The 20,375-nt window shown below is 51.2% G+C and overlaps 1 protein-coding gene across 1 annotated transcript in view; it reads left to right on the forward strand.

Moving 5' to 3' along the window:
• LOC147617275 (glucose-1-phosphate adenylyltransferase large subunit 1-like) overlaps positions 1 to 17,780 on the forward strand; it is a 38,540-nt gene extending 20,760 nt beyond the window's left edge. The window contains exons 11-15 of the mRNA XM_086776908.1: positions 16,487 to 16,573; positions 16,655 to 16,759; positions 16,843 to 16,949; positions 17,161 to 17,221; positions 17,308 to 17,780. Coding sequence (XP_086633034.1) covers positions 16,487 to 16,573; positions 16,655 to 16,759; positions 16,843 to 16,949; positions 17,161 to 17,221; positions 17,308 to 17,409 — 462 coding nt within the window. The 3' untranslated portion in view covers positions 17,410 to 17,780. The remainder of the gene's footprint in view (positions 1 to 16,486; positions 16,574 to 16,654; positions 16,760 to 16,842; positions 16,950 to 17,160; positions 17,222 to 17,307) is intronic.
• The last annotated feature ends 2,595 nt before the right edge of the window (positions 17,781 to 20,375 follow it).

A 20,375-nucleotide genomic window follows, 5' to 3' on the forward strand; every position in this document is an offset into this window, starting at 1 on the left:
AGTACGGTAGTTTGGCCCAAATTTCAGGTTTTGTTTTTTTTTCCCCCTTGATTTTTTTGGGAATTTTTTATTTTTGTTTTTCTTCCATTTCCTCCCCATCAACTTCCTTCCCTCCTTCCCTTATCTATCTTCTGCTACTTCTTTCACGTCTACTCTTGCATTAACTTATTCTTCCTTTCTCTTCATGGTGAGGAATTGCAATGGAGCCCTTAGAACAGATGCAGGATACTTTGAGGATACTTTGAGGATACTTTCAGACACAGTGATATTGCTATGTATACGGAGACCCATCAGTGCACAAACAAGAGGCTTCTTGACGTGTGGGGTTATAGATGGGAATCAGTGCTCCGCCCTCAGCCACAACGCATAGTGGGAGGCACCAGAGGATCTGGAGGAGTGGCAATACTTTTCAGGGAGGAGCTTCGTGACAAAATACATGTGGTACATAGAGATGCATATGCGAGGTACATGTGGGTCTGAATATGCAGAGAGGGGCTCCGCGAGCTATATGTGGCGGTATGCTACTTTCCCCCAGCCCACTCCAGGTTTGCACCATCAGAAGAGTCGCCCTATATGCCACTATATGATGATATCATGAGGTTTTCCAGCATGGGAGACATATTACTATTGTGAGACTTTAATGCACATACAGGCACAGAGCAGACAGAGTTGTATGACACTTAAGAGGCTATGTATCGGGAGATCACAACAGAGGATGTAGGGTTGCAGAGATCAACACTGGATGAGGGGGAGATTACAGATTATGGCAAGCATTTTCTCACACTTGAGAGTGCACATGGGTTGGTCATATACAATGTCCTATCGAGATGGCAAGGATCAGATGCTCTCACACACGCTGGAACTCTAAAGGGGGAGCGAGCATAGTGGACTACTTGATGGGATCTCCTTCATTGATACCTAATTGTGCGGGGTTTCACAATTTCCAGTTGCCCCATTGGCATAGCAGCCAATCATGCATACCTGAGTTTCACACTAGTAGGTAGATCCCCGAGAGATGGGCCAGCCACTCATCTACCTAGGTACCCGAGATATCAGTTTACCGAGATGTAGTATCTGATGGCACAGCTACAGCGTGAGATTGCCATTGGGACTCACACTCATCGACAGGCCAGGATGATGTTCCGGTGCCTTGTGCGGAGGAAGAAACGAGCCTACTTGGCTAAGTTAGAGGAGGAGATCTACCAACTCTTCCTAGGGAAGGACAACAAGAGGGCATGGAAGATGTTTCAGGAGAGAGAGCCTGGTACTCCGATTACTGCACCTGAGGCATGGCATGCTTATGCTAGAGAGCTATATGATGCACCAGGACAGCCCCCCACCCCCCCTCCACTGGGAGCTAGACTGGCTAGGAGCACCTTTTTTACTATGCGGATGGTGCTAGATGCGATAGACAGGTTACAGAATGGAAAGGCACAAGATCATGATGGGCTAGTTGGAGAGCACTTCTCATATGCGTGCGACACTTTGGCTCCACTCATCGTACATGTGTTTAATTGTGCCATTTGTGAGGGTTTCCCGGCAAGCTGGACAGAGCATATCATTGTACCACTCTTTAAGAGTGGGGACCCCATGGTCCTTGCCCTCTTCAATAAGTGCCCTAAGTGTTAGTATGTGATCCAAGGTACTAAATCCTCTCCTGAAGCCGGCTTGTCCCTGTGCTCGATGACCATGCCTCTCTACCCAACGGCTCAACTCCGACTCCAATATAGAGCCATATAGTTTGGCCAAGTAATGACCAATCATGATCGTCCTGTAGTTGCCTGGTCACATAAGAGAAGGATATACAGCTGCTTTGTGGACTTCCGCAAAGCCTTCGATACGGTACCATGTGCCAGACTTATGCATAGATTGCATGACATTGAGGTACCTGAGGATATGCAGTGGGGGGTATATGCTTTGTATGAGTCTGTGACAGGCAGAGTCCGAGCTCCAGGCAGACTATCTGATATGGTGACTAGCATGATAGGGGTGAAGCAAGGATGCCCGCTATCGCCCACCCTCTTTGGACTATACATTGATGTGGTCTCCGATTATGTAGACAGATTGGGAGGCCCAAGGGCATGCTTGGCAGGGGTGTTGATACCCATCTTGTTATATGCCGATGATATTGTTCTAATCTGAGACTCTCGAGAGGGATTACAGAGACATCTGGATGCATTACAAGCATTTTGTGCGGATAGAGATCTGATTGTGAACCTTGGGAAAACCAAGGTTATGGTGTTTAACACCACACAGGCATGGGTGACGAGGTCCGAGCCTCAGCTCACTTTTCAAGGGGAGCCGGTTGTGCACATCAGGTCATATGTCTACTTGGGAGTTACTTTCATAGGACCGCGTTTCTCCCTGAAGGAGGTAGCAACAGCTAGATTAGCTCGAGGGCATGCAGCCTTAGGGGCACTGGAGAGGCAATGTACACACATACAGTTTCAGGAGCCGCGCACCAAATTGTGGCTATTTGATACACTTGTCACACCGACCCTCCTGTATGGAGCTCCAATTTGGGGGGCCAACATACATCACAGATCTCAGAGAGGGACGGATGAGGGATGGAGGCAAATGGAGAGACCATTGATTATGATGATTGCTCGCATGATTCGGAGAAAATCATCGGTACCACATGAGATTGTTCGGGCTGAGCTGGGTGCTGCACCAGTAGTGACCGAGGTCCTGTTCCAGGCAGTTACCTTTTTACAGCGGCTATGGGAGCTCCCTCAATAGAGGTACTCCCGATTGGCATTGACCTCATCCATACAGTTGGCAAAGGATGGAGATACTCATTGCTGGTATGCTCAGATGAGACCATGGTTTGACCTACATGGTTTGCGGATAGAGGCACTCCCACCCTTTCAGTACAGCATGGATTATCCATTTTTGGATCTCACCCGCATAGAGCAGAACCGCGCGATTAGGATGAATATCGTCAGAGTGGACACAGAGAGGACATGGAATAGTCTCCTTGAGCCCTTAGGCATGAAAATGGCTCATTACAAGAGCCATTTTTTGCACCTCTCACTAGATGATTTTGTCACTTTTTTTTTTTTTTTTCCGGAAAAAAGATCCTTCTATTAGTTAATGAGAAAACGCCATATGGCTACAAAGCTCACCTCGCAAGGAGGGATAAAACACAATGAACACCTGAGCTCCCCCCCGTGGCTGGCCGCTCTCTGGGGGGGGCTACCTAGTAATACATGAAGGAGGTGAGAAAAGCCAAACTGGCGGCCGATAGTGCCAAATGACATCCTCGTCCCTCGCGGTGAGGAAAGGGCCAGGCTGCCAAGTGCGGAGGAAAGCCTTGCGGCGCCCTCTCATGCGATCCGAGTCTCCCTGGAGTTTCCCCCAGTGTCCTCTCAAGGTGTGGATGATGTCCACCCAGAGGGCCTGTATGACCTCCGCCGGTGGAGTCGTCTGGTGGTCAATGGCCTCCCTGCATCGGGCTCTCCATATGTGCCAGGCCGTCATGCTGCTGATCAACTCCCATCTCTGCCCGACCCCCTCCTGAGAGGCTGCGAGGAGAAGTCTGGTGTCGGAACCACCGCCATCGCCCTGTCAGAGACCTGGATGGTCACACTGCCAGGAGCGTCCTCATATCCAAGTGCAGGGCCGCTATCCGTGGCCCAAGCTACCGCACCCCATGTCACCAACATCTCCCCTGGAGAACCTGCAAAAACCATCCTGAGAGCGCGCTGCCAGACCTGCTGTGCCTGTGGGCAATCCCATAAGCAGTGCCGCTGTGACTCCTGTGCATGATCGCACCGAGGGCAGGACGCTGGGTGTCTACCAAAAGCAAGCCAAGCCCCCACAGCCAATCCTCTATGCGCTGTGAGCCAGAGAAAAAGCGTCACCTTCCGGGGACGGAAGCTGGCCCAAAGGCGCTGCCAGAAGTCCCTAAGAAAGGCAGGGGAGAGCCCCTGTCGCCGCCAATGCTCGGCCGCTGCCGGGGTGCTCTCTATCTTGTGTCTCTGAATCCGCCGCCCCAGCCTCGCTGTGTACTGAAAAAAGGGAATGGCAGGGCTGGTAGGAGCCGAGTAGGGATCTCGCCAAAACCACTCCCCTGGGTCCCACTGAAGACGAATAAGAGGCTTGCTGTCCCAAGCCCAGAGTCTCCAAGAACAATCCTCCCCTATCGAGGCCGGTGAGGGGTCTACATACCACTGTCTCTGATGAAAGCCGACCACCCGAACCCTCTGAAGGATACAACCCTGGAACCCATCCAAATCTAGTCGTGACCTCTGAAGCTGGCCACCCTCTCCCACCTCGAAAGTGAGTGGGGCGACTCTCTCCGCTGTGCCGCAGACCGCTAGGAGGATCTCATGCCGAGTAAAGACACCCATCCACTGTGGAGGTGAAGGGTCCTGTACTGGGGTCCGCCACTCCCGGGGGATGGCCGCCTCAATATCCTGTCTCATCAACTCTCTGCCCCTCATCCCACTGAGTCTCCTCTCCTGAGCCTCTGGAGGCAGCTGCTGAAAACATATCCAGTCGTCTAGGGACTGGGCTGGGCCGGAGCTCAACGGGCCCCACGACACGTGAGACCGCGAGCCAACCATATGGCCACTGGGGAGACGAATCAAGGGGTTCCAGATCAATGGCTGCCTCAGGCGCTCCTCATCGGTGCCCGGGGGAGTCTGGAAGAGTGCAGGCCTCAGATGCGCCCAGGCCCTCAGAAGGCTGGCTGCAAAACGCTCCTCGAAGCCAAGGCCCACTCCTCTGGAGCGCTGCTCCGTAAAGATCCACCTGATGCTGGGGTTCCAGGGGCCGCTAAGAGACGGAGTGCGGCTGAGCATCCTAGAAACAAGAAGCTCCTTCCACGGCTCAACACCTGGCAGGAGACCACGAACTACCAGCTTGCCAAGCAAAGCTCGGCTTTGGCAAATAGGATCTACAATGCCCAAGCCGCCTCTCTCCCTCGGCTGAGTGATCACAGCCCATGCCACCTTTGCCCTAGCGGGTCGCCCATCGCCTCCGGACCAAAGAAAGTTCCTGATGAGCCTCTGCACCTGGCCGATGCACGCCCGAGAGAAGGCCCAGCAGGAAGTGATGTACCACATGGTAGCGAGCAGAACCTGGTTGGCCACCACTACGCGGCCAGCCAGAGATAAACGAGCAGTACTCCAATACAGAAGCTTCTTCCGAATGCTCAGAAGAAGGGGGGCTATCTGCTGCTCCGGAGATATATCAATGCCCACATAGCAGCCCAGATAACGCACTGTAGTGCCGGGGGGCAGCCACTGAAAACCATCAACTGGCCTCCAAGTCGGGGGGGGCATAGAACTGACCCACAGCCCACACGACTTGTGCCAGTTGATCAAAGCGCCCGAGGCTCTGCAAAACCTGTCCATGGCTGAGGCGAAGCGGCGGAGGTTCTCCTCACCTCCCTGAAGATAGACAGCAGTGTCATCCGCAAACTCCGAGTCTAGGAGCTCCTCCGAGGTGCGGATGGGAAGCTGGAGGCCCCTCAAACCTGTATCCTGTGCCGTCAAAAAGGTGCTCATGGCCTCCGCCACAAAAAGAAAAAGAAAGGGCGCCAAGGGGCACCCCTGCCGCACCGAGCGCGAAAGCTGGAACCTCTCACCGCACACACCCTGTATCAGCACCTGGCTATGAGCCGAAGTGTAGAGTGCAGATACCCCACGGATCCACTGAGGGGGGAAGCCCATCCTCTCCATAGTGCCTTCCAAGAAGGCCCAGTCCACCCGATCATATGCCTTCTCGAAGTCGAGAAGGAGCACCGCCAAATCCTCCTGCCACAATCTAGCCAAGGCCGTAGCCTCCCAGAAAGAGAAAATGTTATCCAGAATGCTCCGATCCTGGATGAAGCCTGTCTGCGTGGAGTGGATGATGTCCGGAAGGTGAGGCTGAAGCCGCCTGCTGATCGCCTTAGCTAGGACCTTGTAGGCCGTGCCTAGCAAGGTGATCGGTCTCCACTGTCTAATCTCCAGTCTGTCTCCGCCCTCTTTGGGGATCAAGTGAATCAACCCCTCTGCAATGCTGTCCGGCATGACTCCCGTCTCCATAATCTCCTGGAAAGCCAATCTGAAGCCCCTATGAAGGAGGCCCCAGTACCTCTGGAAGAAAGCCACTGAAAGACCGTCCTCTCCTGGGCATTTGCCCCGCGGTAATGCCTAAAGAGCCTCCTCCAGTTCCGTATCCGAGAAGGGGGAGAGAAGGGAGTGCTGCAGATGGGCCGGCACAACCGGTCTCGTGAAGCTCCAGACTGCCTCCCTAGCCTCTCTCACCCTGTCGTCTGCCGGCTCAGCAGAGAGAAGAACCCTGTAAAAATCTGTGGCTATCGCCCGCACCCTGGGGGGATCCACCACAACCTGGCCATCAGCCTGACGAAGCCGCCTGAGACCCTCTCGTCTGAAGCGAGGCCCAGTCGCCTCAAAGAAATCCCGAGTCACTCTATCTCCAGCCTGAGTCCAAAAAGAAGACCGAGCATGGAATCGGAACTCCACCCGCCTCTCCTCGATGGATCTGATCTTAGTGCGAGCTGTCTCCATCTGCTCAGAGATCCAAGGGCTCAGAGGATCTCTCTCCTGGAGTCTCTGGAGAGACGCTAAACTCCTCCGTAGGCTCCTCTCCTGCTCCCTGAAGGCCTCCAGACGGTCCAAGGCAGCCAGTCTGAGCATCCGACTAATCTCCTGCAAGCCACTGGCAAGATCACTGGCTGCCGAGCCTCTCCTGAACTGTAGCTCCTGCCAGACCTGCTCAACTTTGAGCGCGATCTCAGGCTCCTCTATGAGACAATCAGGAATCCGGACGCTCTGGCCCCGCTCTCCTCTCGTAGGGTCCTCAATCTGGAGAAGCACTGGGAAGTGGTCTGAAAAGGAGGAGCCAGCAAGTATGCCCACAGTGCCGCCTCTATCACAGGCCCACTCATCAATGTAGAATCTGTCGATGCGGGAAAGGTTAACGCCTGTGGCTCGTCTATCCGAGCGCGAGAAAGATAGACTCCCCTGCAATCTGCCAAACTCCGGGAGAGTCCACGGATCCTGGCCTCTCACCTGTAGCACTAGCTCCTCCCAGGCAGCTAGCTCTGGCCCATGAATGGTCTCCTGGCTGCCCCCCATCCTATCCTCTGCGTCCTCCAGCATGTTGCAATCCCCTCCTAGGCACCAGTGGTCTGCCAAGGGGAGGGACTGCCTGATGGTGCTCCAGAACTCGGCTCTCCCGGACGCCCCGTTAGGGGCGTAGAAGTTGAGGAAGCCAATGCGGTCTTCCCCAACCCGAAGGATGACCCACTGCGCTCGACCCTGAACCAGAGTGCCAGAGTCCACAACCTCAGAAAGAAGCTGCTCGCTGACTGAGATGCATACTCCGCCCTGGTTCCCCTGGGGGCCATATGCCGGGGACCAAAAAGTGTGACTCCTGCCTGGCAAGATCTTCCCGCAGATGCGGGTACGCCCGGCAGAAAGGTGGTGCTCCTGGATGAAAAGAATATCTATGGGTCCTCCAACGAGAGCCCTCTGGATCTCCTGACGAAGTCTGCCCCGACCAATGTGGCAGCGATGTCCACCGAGACCCTGGATGTTCCATGAGAGGATCCTCATGGATGAGCTGAGGCAAGTGAAGAAGCCGCCACTGGCTCACCCCTCTCAGCCGGCCCGGATGATCTGCCCTCCACTCTAGGAGTCTTGGGCGCCGGCTTGGAGGGAGAATAATCACTGTCTGTCCGGGTGCGGAGTCTCTCCAGAAAGAGGGTGACCTGTGTCTGAGTCCAGCTCCACTCCGCCTTCGCCCTATCCAGAGCATAGGCGTGAGACCAATCCTCTGCATATAAGTACCTAAAGGAAGGCTGCACCCTCGGGGCGGCATGGAGGAGAATCAGTAGCACCGCCTCAACTGATGTGTGGACCGGATCCACCCGCCAATCTCCTATACCAAACAGGCTCATGCGGGCTGAGTGAAGTCTGGTCTGCAGTAGATCCGTGAGCCCCAGGTCGCTGAAGTGGTGAGAAAACTCCAGTATCTGGTCACGCAGAACTTCCTCTACAGAGCTGCAATTCCAGGTTGTGTCTGGGGCAACGCTGAGAGGAAAGGAGAAGGCCACCATGCTGCTCACCACTGAAGGAGAACGCGAGGGATGGCACACCACGCAAACTCGCAGGGGCGCGACCAGAGTCTCGAATGGGCCAGCATCCAGCTGGAGGCACCTGAAAAAACTGTAATCCACTGGTAGCCCCATCACTCGCGGGGGCCCCCCAGGGGAGGCTGGGGCGAACTCTGTGGCGGGTGAAGCGAGGATCGCCATCTCCACCGGCCCGGAGAGGCGGTGAAACAACCGCTGGACTGAACTCTGGCCTACCCAGCTGCGCTGCCCCGGGGCAGTGGGTGGTCTGGCGAAGTATCCTGGAGAGGCTGAGGGAGGGATGGGGGCGCGCGGCGAGGAGGGGGGAGAGCGAGGGGAGGATGGAAAGGCATCTGCCAGAGGATAGGAGTCAGGGGGGGCCGCCGGGGGAGGAGGGAGGGGGGGGGCGGGGGGGGGAGGGGGGGAGGAGGGAAGAGTGCTCTCCGGGTGGGGGGGAGGGGAGCCGGGGGTCGCAGAGTGCGGCCGGGGATCCTCAGGGAACTGCTCCAAGGAGGGGGCGGGGCCCCCCGCGGGGGGAGGCGGGAGTGGGGTCTCCACGTGGGAGACTCCTCCATCGGCCTCAGCAACGGGCACTGAGACTGAATCCTCGTCCATCGGGGTGGGACCTACCGGCCGCCTATCCCTGACTGGAGCATAAATGCGGGTAGGTGCCTGTGGGCCAGCCGGAGTCGCCCGTCCACCATCCTGTCCGCCAGCCTGCGCTGCCTGCTGGCGTCTGCGACGGTCCCTGCGAGCCGGGCGTTTCCGCCGGCGAACCTCCTGCCAGCCTCCAGCCTCCTGAGTCTGTGCGGCATCCTCCGCCGGAGCCTGCTCGTCCGATGGTGGCGCCTGCTGTGACGAGCCAGAGATGTCCGGTCTCGGAGGTGGATGGCCACCTCTCGGGTCTCCCGCAGGGGGTCCAGAGGCAGCAAAGCGTGAAGGATTAGCCCCCTTGCGGGGACAGGAGCGTGCGAGATGGCCCATCTCCCGACATATGAAGCACTGACCGGGGAGGCCCGAATACTCCACGCGCTGAATCAGATGTCCTCCAGAAAGACAAGGGAGGAGGATCGTCTTCGGGAGGGACTCCGGTGACGAAACAACAACACGAATGGCCGGGAGTCCTGCTGCCCGAGCAACCACTGAAGACTCGGTCTGTGGCACCTCCACCACCTGCCCGAAAGCCTTGCCTATGGCCGGCAGGAGGGGCAAGTACTCCCTTCGGAGACCTGGAAAGCAGACGGTGATGGGGAATCCAGTCGCGCCTGCCAGTGGATCAGACGATGGGTCGAAACCGTGTGTCCATCGCGCCAAGAACGCCCGAGAGGAGCGTAGGGCAATGGGGCTCCGAGCCAGCACCCTCTGAGCTGCTGGTGGGGACACGAACTCCACCTGGTAGTAGCCGCGGCCTAAAAAATCCACGCTGACGATTCTGGCAGTCTCGCCGATGAGGCTACCCTGAAGTAGGTCGCGTAACTCTCTCCGCATTGGGCGGCTACCCACCACCTTGCAAACCAAGGAGGAGGCCTCCAAAGAAGAAACGGAGGACGCGAGAAGCTGCTGCTCTGCATCTGAGAAGTCTAGTCGAAGACCTGTATCGGTCGGGGCTGACGGAGAGGCTGCCATGGAGTCCTCCTAGGGGAAAAAGACCAGGTACTGGCTGAATCGACGAGACGAACCCAAGAAAGACCACGCCACTCCGCTGAAGACGCCGAAAAACAAAAAAGGGGGGGGGGATGGGGGGGCTGAGGCAGGGAGATAGGGAGAGGCAGGGACGGGGGGCGGAGAAGCCGACGACGCAAGGAGGGGGGGGAAAAGGAGGTGGAAAAAGGGGGGCGGGGGGGAGGGAGAGAGGCGGAGGAAGAAAGATGGCGAGGGGGGGGCTGCGCAGAGAAGGCGAGAAAGGGGGGGGAAGTGGAGGGCGGCGCGGAAGAGGGAGGCCGGGGGCGGAAGGGTCTGGCTCAGGCGGGGGGCAGAGGGGGGCAGGCGGGATGAAGACGGAGGGGAGGAAGGGCGGAAGGGCTGCGGGGACAGGCGGGTGAAGGCGGAGGGGAGGAAGGGCTGTGGGGACAGGCGGGTGAAGGAGGAGGGGGAGGAGGCGGCGGCGACTGCGAAGGGGGAGGCGCAGGGGGCAGCGGGCTACACGCGCTGCAGCGATACCCTCAACCTTCTATCTCTAACTGCTTGATGATTTTGTCACTTGCACGGTGTACATGGATGTAACATGGGATACGTTATGCCATTGGACAGATCTGGACCTCATCACACCAGCTGCGGATTGAGATAGGGTGATATATGCATCAGATCTTGGGTGATCGCATTTGTCAGCTATGCTATCAGGAAGTAGAGACAGAGGAGCACTACATTTGCCGATGTATAGTCTATTATGAGATCCGAGGGAGATATCACAGCCTCTTCCGAGAGGGTTTTGGGCTGTTACGCAAGGTCATGGAGTTTGAAGATCAGAGATGCCTGGGATTGTTCCTACTTGAGCTCAGGAGACACAGAGAGACCCTCTTGGCAGACAGGAGATCGAGCCATGATATACCTAGACAGAGGATCTTGACATATTTCTTCAGCACTAGCACCAGCAGCCCAGCCCCACACACCTCCTGATACCTCCTCCATTGGGCCATCAGGGCACCGACCACGCTCCCGGGGAGTCACCACTGATAGAGCAGTCATCTTATGTCGTGCTCGTCGGCCACGCCCACCAGGATCCCGACCACGACATCCTCACCATCGCCAGATCAAAGCCATTATTACTCGGCATCAGAGGTGCCTACCTCGCTTCTACGACCTCTCCATTCGAGACAACCCCATGGCGGAGATACTTGATCTTAGGAGAGGGCAGTACTTCAACTGATCAGCATACATGGATCTACTTGATATACATTTTCCAGTATTTTCTACTCAATATCATCTAGGAGTCTTACGTACAGTTCTTATAACTGTAAGACAATCAGTTTATTGTGCTTTTTAGTTTCATTTAGTTGTTCTCTTTGATGAGACACCAACTTCAGATGTACTCTCAGTTTTGGTCTCATAGGCCATTATGGCCTCTTAGAGACATTAATATATCATTTTATTTCATTTCATTTCTTCTTCTCTCCTCTTCTTCTCCCTTGCTCTTCTCCTCCTTTTCTCTTCTTCTCCTCTCTCCTTTCCCCTTTTTCTTTCTTCAATGTCTTAAATCTTTCCCAATTTCGACCTTCTCTTCTTCAATTTCGTAAGAGTTCTTGATTGAATCACTTGTGGCATCTAATCAAGCAAAATTGCCATAATGCCTCACCAAAATAAGGATGGTTCCCCGAGATGAGTGAGAAGAGACCATTTTTCATCATTACACTATGTTTTTAGATGGCTACTATAAGTTCTTTAAGTATTTATACTTTATGAAATTATTGGTTTTTTGAAACCTCGTGGTTTCTTAGCCAAGGGACGAAACCTTTCAAAACAAAACCCCAAAAACCTCGAAACGTTTCTTGTGACTATGGTCACGGGTGCCAAGGTAGATGCTTGATTCTACACCTGAGCTTGGATGTCAGTGAGCATACGAGCTTTCATGTTGGTGAGCATATCTACTAGTGCATGTGTCCACGATGAGAACTAGGAACCAATGATTATCAAGAGGACTTAAATGAAAAAATTTCCCAACCCAACCTTGTGCACTCCTAATTCTAGAGGCTCTACCCTATATAGGTAGTCAACTCACGTGTGCCAGAAAAGGAAAAATTTGCACGTTTCCTAGGATTTGATACCAACTGTAGAATACTTGTTCCCTAGTGCAAGTGTTTATCAAAGAAGAGAAATGCAATGGCATAGAAAGCACAAGCATTATCTATCGGAAGCACGACCAGGAGCCCCCCCCCCCCCCCCCCTCCCTCCGCGCCTTTGCTACCCCTTAGCCGTTGCCTCCCGCCTTCCCCCGCTTCGCCGCCCCCCTCCCTCCCGCCTTCCCCTCCTTCACGGCCTCCCTCCTCGCCCCCACCACCTTCCCTTGTGGCACGCCACCTGTCTCCTTAAGCCGCGCTGACCCTGTCACCAATCGGCCGACCATTTGGTCCATCTCCAGATTCGTCTCTCGTTCACTTGTTGAGGCCAGACCGGTGTCTCATGTGAAGGGGTCAGTATTTTTGCATAACATGGACGGGAGCCAGACTGGTGCCACCCGTGTGTTAGCAGGATGGTGTCGTATGGACGGGAGCCAGACTGGTGCAACCCGTGTATGACCTGGACTGTGTTCTATCCATGGGATTGTCACGCCATGGAAGAGCCAGTATTTGTGCCGTGTCTTGCCTATGGGACTGTCACTCCATAGGGAGGCTCGTGCCTGGACTTGTGTCTCACCTATGGGATTGTCACTCCATAGGAAGACTGGGATTTATGTTTTCTGTCGTGCCATTTTTGTGCCCGACAGATGTTTTGTACTTGTTCTATGAACGGGAGATATGTCCATGATACTATTTGCACATGCATTCATGTTTTGCATGTTTGGATCTGCATTTGCATGACTTGTATTCTTGTGTTTGCCTGTTTGAAGTGCCACTTACTGAGCGGGGACGCCTGCCAGTGAGTCGTGAAGTTTGCTCTGTCTTCTGACGAGTTTTGTTGCGTGTGAACAGGTGGTAAGTGTATTGCACTTGTTTGTTTAATAGCTTTTCTTCTAACCTTTATTTTTATAAGGTTGTAAGTTCACATTCATTAAAAGAGTGGGCACCCTCCCAAATATTTAATGATGTCCTTGGTAGGGTGGGCACCCACATTTAATCATGAAGGGTAAAAGGAACCCTTTATGTGTGGGGGTGGGTGCATGGCCACCTACCCACACCCCACCTTGGAACTGGCCGCCTCCATGCAAACTAGAGGGGCTAGCCAGCTGTGTTTGTGTGCTCTCTCTCCAACACCTACAATGGAGCGACCCTCTCACCAGCTTGGGAGCACTGTGCAGGCGACCATCCTTCATCCTCCCCTTGTAGGCGGCTGCGCCTCCATTCCACAGGCGGCCACAGCAGGCGGCTGTCCTCTCCAGCTGGCGGCTGTGCTCTCCCAGTAGGCTGCGCCCCTTGTAGGCGGCTGCGCCTCCATTCCACAGGCGGCCACAGCAGGCGGCTGTCCTCTCCAGCTGGCGGCTGTGCTCTCCCAGTAGGCTGCGCTAGTCTTCTGCAAGCGGCTGTGCCTCCTCTCCACGGGCGACTACAAGCGGCTGCGCACCTTCGACAGGCGGCTGCGCCTCTCCTCAGCAGGTGGCTGTGCCTCCCACAGGCGGCTACAGGCGGCTCTGTGCCTACCCCCCTTGCAGGCGGCTGCTCCACCCCCTCCTCCTCCTCGACAGGCAGCTGCGCCCTATTTCAGCAGGTGGCTGCGTCCTTTCCACAGGCGACCACAGGCTGCTGTGCCTCTCCATAGGCGGCTGCGCTCTCCATAGGCGGCTGTACTCTCTACACACAGGCGGCTGCGTGGGGCTGCACTTCCACAGGCTGTACAGGTGGCTGTTCTCTATCTACACAGGCGGCTGCCCTCTTCCACAAGTGGCTGTGCTCAGACCTCTAGGCGGTTGTGTACTCTTCCTTCTTGCCAGTAGGCTGCTGCGCCCTGGTGTCCATCTCTAGTAGCTGCACCTAGATGCATCGGGTATTTGTCTTCCACTTGCGAGCTACAAGTAAGTGGATTGAGATTTAAGTAAAGGATTTTGTTGTAAATCTGATAAAGGATTCTCTCTACCGCTAACACCTGTTCGGTGTCGGGTAGTCCAAGCTTTTGGAGAACCACGGTTCATGGGTGCCGAGATCGGGAGAGTCGGGTGTTACTACGGGAGCGCATGTTTGTGCGTGGTCCTAGAACACCAGTGGGGCGCTCTCCGCAGATTCTAGTGAAGGCACAGGACCGTAGAGACTAGATTACTCAAGTAGACTGCTTTCCTTCAAACGTCTACTTTGAGTCTCTTGTTTGGTAATTGTATTCATCTCAGTTGTACATGGACATCATCTGGTTCATTGAACACATGGAGCATTGTATTTGTTAAATGCTCCTAATAATATATCATATATTGAGGGGGGGGGGGGGGGGGGGTCGGCCCGTTCCGGCCCGTGTTGGTGTCCATTGATCAACATTTCATTTCATTTCAATATTCAGTTGTTATTAAGTTGTCCATTCAAATTGTGATATTTAAGTTGTGCTATTACGTGTGTGGGTGTCCAATGGAGTCTATTCCCACTTGACGGGATCGGTTTCAGACCCCCCCTCCTCGTCCCCACCACCTTCCCCTGTGGCACGTCGCCCCAGCCCCCCCCCCCTCCTCCCCGCGTGCCGCCTCCTCTTCTCCGTCTCCCTGGACAGGTGCTTTCAACTTTTGACAAACTCCACTTTGACAAGTTTCGGCAACTTTTAGTCTTCGACCCTCTAGGAGGACTCCATGCTAGTTACTTTGTCATCCCCGGCCAAGGCGACATCCCTTGCCTTTCTTTCTGAGAAGAGGACATTTTGCTCCTTGCTCCAACACTCACATCTTTGGAGGCCTCCACCTTGGTTTGCAAGATTTTGGGTAGCCACCTGGCATGTGGACAACTTAGGAATCTGTTACAGACAAGCCTTCTTGGCATGCTTGGAAAGATCACTGATATTCATCCCTTGGGGCGTGGCTACTACCAGGTTGAGTTTGATAAGCTTGTCATGCTGGGTTTTTCACAAGGGATTTGTGTTGGTCATCTTTGTCAGCTTATTTGGAACTTCCTTTGGTCAAGATTAGATGGCACTTGACACACCAGGGCGAGAGTAGCCTGGGATACCATTATTATGCCTAAGCAAGAGGGAGGATTGAACATAATTGACCTTGAGGTGCAGTGTGAAGCTTTACTTTGTAAGTTGGTTGTTAGAGGATTTTTACCTAGCACTGCCTTGGAAGGACTTTCTCCTACAATAGCTTACTAGGTGGACTCCGATTAGGGGAGGTGATTGGATTTATAGCCCATGTTTTATCTTCTCGGATGATGCATCAACCAGCGTTTTCGCCCTTGGTGAGATCTCTTCTGTGAGCCTAGGATTGCATGAGGGACTTATTGGTTCATATTCCTTCGTGGCCAGTTCAAGAGGCTAATAGGCACCCTATTGTGTGGAATGACTTGCTTTTGGATGAATATGGTGGACCTCTTAGGGCAGCCACGCATATCTAGGTGGCTGTGTGGGCGACTCCTCTCCCCCGAGTGTTGGATTAGAAGAGGCTTATGAGTCTCACGAAGGATGAGAGAATGCTTCGCACCCAACACTTGGGAGGCACTAGTCAGAGGATTATGCGGATGAATGTAGCCATACCCATCCACTAGATCGTAGGGAACTTCGTGGAAGGGCCTCATCACTTATTGTTTGGGATATTTTTAGGGACAAGTGTACCTCTTGAGGTCATGTTCCTTCCCACTTCGGGTGAGTAAGGACGATGTACCAGTTTTTAACTTTGGTCTGTGCTAGCTCCAGCTTGTCTGAGATGTGCAGGAGCTTCAGAGACTGTCTACCATTGCTTATGGGATTGTAGGGAGGCTCGGAAGATTTGGATTGTAATAGCACACCTTTTTGGAAGGATGAGGAGGGATGCCTACATTTGTCTTGGTGCTTTTTCTTGGTTGACACAATCGGGCCCGCAACTCAGGTTTGGAGGCAACGAGAGAGAGATAGTCATGCGGGCTACCAGGGGAGTGGGGCGGCGGTGCCATGTTCAAGACATGCGAGAGTCGCGCTACGTATCACCAACATAGGGATTGGACACTGCATGGGAGATTATTGCTAGCATCACAACTTGGGACATTTGGAAGGCTAGATGCACTGAGGAAATGGAGGGCACTTTGGTTTATGATACACAGTGCATTTGCAGGATTTGGTGTGATAGTATCCACACGCTCATGCAGGATTCAGCGATCTTCGAGGGCTACAAAGAGAAAACGTGTCAAGTTCACGAGAGAACGGGATCATGGCATCTTTTTCATTCTCTCTCATATGGGACCTTGCTGGCAGCACAAGGCACCAGATTGGTTGAGATTTCCCCCATGCTCGATCTGAAATCTCCCTTCTTGTAAACTTTTTCATACTTAATAGAAGTCTCCTTTCTGGGAAAAACAAAGGGACGAAAAATGGAGGACTCCTTTGATATCGGTTTTGTTGAGACCCAGTGGAGAAAATTGAGATAAAGGCATCTCAAATGCAAGTACATAAACAATGTGAAGGCACACCTTTGTTCAACAATTGGCTCGGGATTCCGTGTGCATACCCGAACTCGAGAATGTTTTTCCTCAAGCTCTCAAGGCGGTGGCTTTATGAACAGTAGATTCCATTTATTCTGTCATACAGAAAACTGCATCTGAATGTCTGCCATGTAACATTGACTGAATTTCTTATTTATGCTTGTAGTATCCAAAGTTCCAGTTCTACGATGCTGCTAAACCTATCTTCACTTCTCCACGCTACCTTCCACCTACTAAGATTGAAAGATGCCGGGTGCGGAAAATTCAAAATTTGTAGGATATTTTTTTGCCCTTAATAATTTCATGGTTGTAAATGTTCATGCTCATTTTACAGATCCTTGACTCCATAGTGTCCCATGGATGTTTCCTAAAGCAATGTAGTGTTGAGCACTCTATAGTGGGGATTCGGTCTCGTCTTGAATCTGGGGTTGAGCTTAAGGTGAGGTACTCAACTCACATCCTCTCAGTGTGTGTACGCACTTTCTCTGCAGCAGGCAGTTACTAAATTAAATGACTTGGCAGGATGTAATGATGATGGGTGCTGATTTTTACGAAACAGAAGCAGAGATGGCTGCCCTTCTTGCAGAAGGGAAAGTACCCGTTGGAGTAGGGGAAAATACCACAATCAAGTAACATGCCCCGCCCCCCCCCCCCCCCCCCCCCCTCCCTTCCGCCCCGTCCTGCCCCGTGGGTCGCCCCTTGACTAGCCCTAGGCCTAAGATCCTCCCATAGTTACTTTTTTTCACTGCCCGTAGGCAAAGTAATCACCTTTGTGTGGATAATGAAGTGATTCATTTCTTCAGTGAAACAAGGAGATCCTCATCGTGTCTACTTTGGCAGGGATTCTATAATTGATAAAAATGCGAGGATAGGTGGGAATGTGGTGATAGCAAACACAGATGTAAGTCAACAAAAGCCCTGAATTCTGTTTCATGTAGTGATGGTTAAATTTTTGCTTGTGAACTTACTAGGTTGAATATCTTGCAGCATGTACAAGAGGCAGAAAGGCCATCTGAAGGGTTTTACATCCGCACAGGCATAACAGTTATTCTGAAAAATTCGGTAATCAAAGATGGCACTGTGATTTGAATGCCTATCTTACCTTCGGATAAAACACACCACAGCTGCAATGGTGAGAAAGAGCACATAACTAACAAGCTAGAGAAGCAAGCTCAGTGTGCTCATACATAAATCAAATGGGCCTTCTGGCAGGTTGATAAGAAAAATGTACACCTGTATAGATTTGTTGGGATCTTGATTCCTAAATGCTACAGGGATATTTTCTAAAGAATACAGAGCGTATTTTTTTGCATAGATGTTGAATGCAAGTAACAACTTAGTGATTTCTCAAGAAAATCTTCGGTGGAGAAAATCTTTGTAATGCTATACAGAAAACTCTCAGCTTGAAGAGATGTATGTAAAGTGACAATTTCAATAAGTACCCCTTCCATTCGGGTAACGTGACATGTTCAATAAGCGTCCTTTCCATTCACTGATTTCCCTGTGTGGGGTGTGTGTGTGTGTGTGTGTGTGTGTGTGAGAGAGAGAGAGAGAGAGAGAGGGGGGGAGAGAGAGAGACACTGTTCTAGCTCCTTTTAGTGTTCATTTTGGCGTGTGATTCCTGGCATCGCGAGTGGTCATGCTCCATTTATTAGTGGCACTCTCTCGTCTGTGAGGCTCGGGCCTGGAACTTGACCGCAAATATCATGCCAAATTTTTCCGCTAGATAAAATTCTTAGGTTTAGCTTTAATTATGTCAGTTAAGTCTTAGAAGCTACAATTATGGTAGCTAAGACATAGCTTCTGGTGTCATCTTTGTGAGACAGTAACGCACTCTCCTAACATACATCCCACCGAAGTTCTCACCATGGACGTTGCGCAATGCACCCAGGCCCAGCATTGACAGAGAGACTGGGGGTCTGTTCTGCCCAAGTTCACCAAGGACGTCCTATAATGCCCCCAAGTCGTCGTCCACCACTGCACTGAGACTGGAGAGTCCGTTTTTCCCCCGAGTTCCTACGATGCACCCAAGTCCACTAAGGGCACTTAGGCTAGGAAGCCCTTCGCAGGCACTTAGGCTCCGTTGGAGTTTATGGACTTTGTACAATTTCCCACTGAGGGGACTCTAAGAGCTTAAGTCTACTCAAATTTGTTGCATATACAGGATGCAAAAATGCCTAAAGGTTTTGGACACCTTGGTGAAGATGTACAATATAAACACTCAAACTCAGAAGATGTAGCTAACGTAAGATCTACATATTATGATTAGAGGGAAGTTGAGTATAAACGATTACTTGATGAAGATTAAAGGATTTGCAGACCGAAAAGAAAACATAAAGCTGTTGGTAGATCTCTTATCTTAGATACGATAATCCAAAATATATCGATGTAGTTGTATCTTTACTAGTCTCACGGAAAAGTTCATAATTAACAATGGACTTTATGTATTTGAAAATTCGTCTAACCACATCCATGTGTCGTTTCTTGGGGCTTGTATAAACTAACTCAAGTCCAACAACATAGTTAAAATCTGGCTTAGTAATGGTCATGTAGATCTAGCTACTCACTATTTGAGTGTACATAGTGGGATCTTTTAAAAGCTTTAGTATTTACAGAAAGATTAGTGTTTTGTTTTAAAGGCACTAAAATAGGCTTATACATACTTGGACATGTCTCCAAGTCAAACTCCCTTTGTAATAGCAAAATGTCATTAGTAGGTTATCTCACCACCTCTATAACTAGAAAATAGCGTAGCTTACTCAAATCCATCTTAAATGTTTTTTCAAAAGCATCTCGATATCATGTATGTCAGCATCAATATTATGAGTGATAATCAAGTCATCCACATAAATGACTAACATCATGATCTCTCTGTCTATCTTTTTCACATAAAGTAAAAAAGTTTGCATCAGATATCTGAAATCCAATGGTAACAATATATTTTTCAATCTTATTTTATCATGTGGTTAGTCTGCTTCAAGCCATACAAGGTTTTCCATAACCTACCCACAAAATTTGAATGTGCATCTCTTATAACTTGGTGGTTGCATCATTTAAACTTCAAATCACCATGTAAGAACACATTCAGTACATCTATGTGACGTACATATCCTTCTTTTACAACCATAACAATGACAACTCTTCTGGTTACAATTTTCTTACAATCGGATTGATTGTCTCCTCGTAGTTAATGATATGTCTATGCATAATCCGACCAATATTGTCTTATACCTATTCATAGATTCATTTGAGTTATGTTTGACCTTGTATATTCACTTACTTTCAATTTCTTTCTTATTCTTACGTAAAGGCACTAATTTCCATGTCTCGCATTTGTATCTAATGTTGTCATATCCTCATCCATGGCATCTTTCCATTTTTTATTTTCAAGTGTGTGCTCAAAACAAGTAGGCTCTATCTCCTGTATTACTTTAACCATGTAAGCATAGTGACGGGTTGTATATTTGTTATATCTTAACTTGTTAATAGGGTATCTAATGCAAGTAGACCTACATACACCGAGATTATCTCTTGGGTGGTGTCTCCAAAATAGCCTTGATTCTTCATGCACTAGGAGTAGTCATTGATAGAACACCAAGCTCCTCTCATTAAGGTTCTTGGCACATTCTTAGAGTCAATATCCACATAAGAGTGACCTGTTGACACATGAGACACAAAAGGTTGATCTAACTTTTTTTGTCTTTGCATGATATATGTGTACCTGCACCTATAGTACCATGAGATGATGTATTTATAATCCTTGCACCTATCATCAACCTGCATGACCATGAACTAACATTGGATTTACTGCTAGAGAACTCTCTAAGTTCACTACGCACCTATGATTACTGCTCTACATGTGGAATAACATCATTACATCTTACATCTATACTTCAGTTACCTTCATTGGTGCATACCAACTACTCATATTATCAAAGATAACATCTCTGCTTACTCGTATTTCATGAGTGGTAGGGTTATAGTATCTGTAACCTCTTTTCTCCAAAGCATAACCAATGAAGATGCATTTCTCTGCCTTTAGATCCAACTTGGTT

The sequence above is a fragment of the Cibotium barometz genome, chromosome 37 (assembly GCF_041138505.1).
Source record: "Cibotium barometz isolate CiBa-2024 chromosome 37, ASM4113850v1, whole genome shotgun sequence".
Lineage (NCBI taxonomy): Eukaryota > Viridiplantae > Streptophyta > Polypodiopsida > Cyatheales > Cibotiaceae > Cibotium > Cibotium barometz.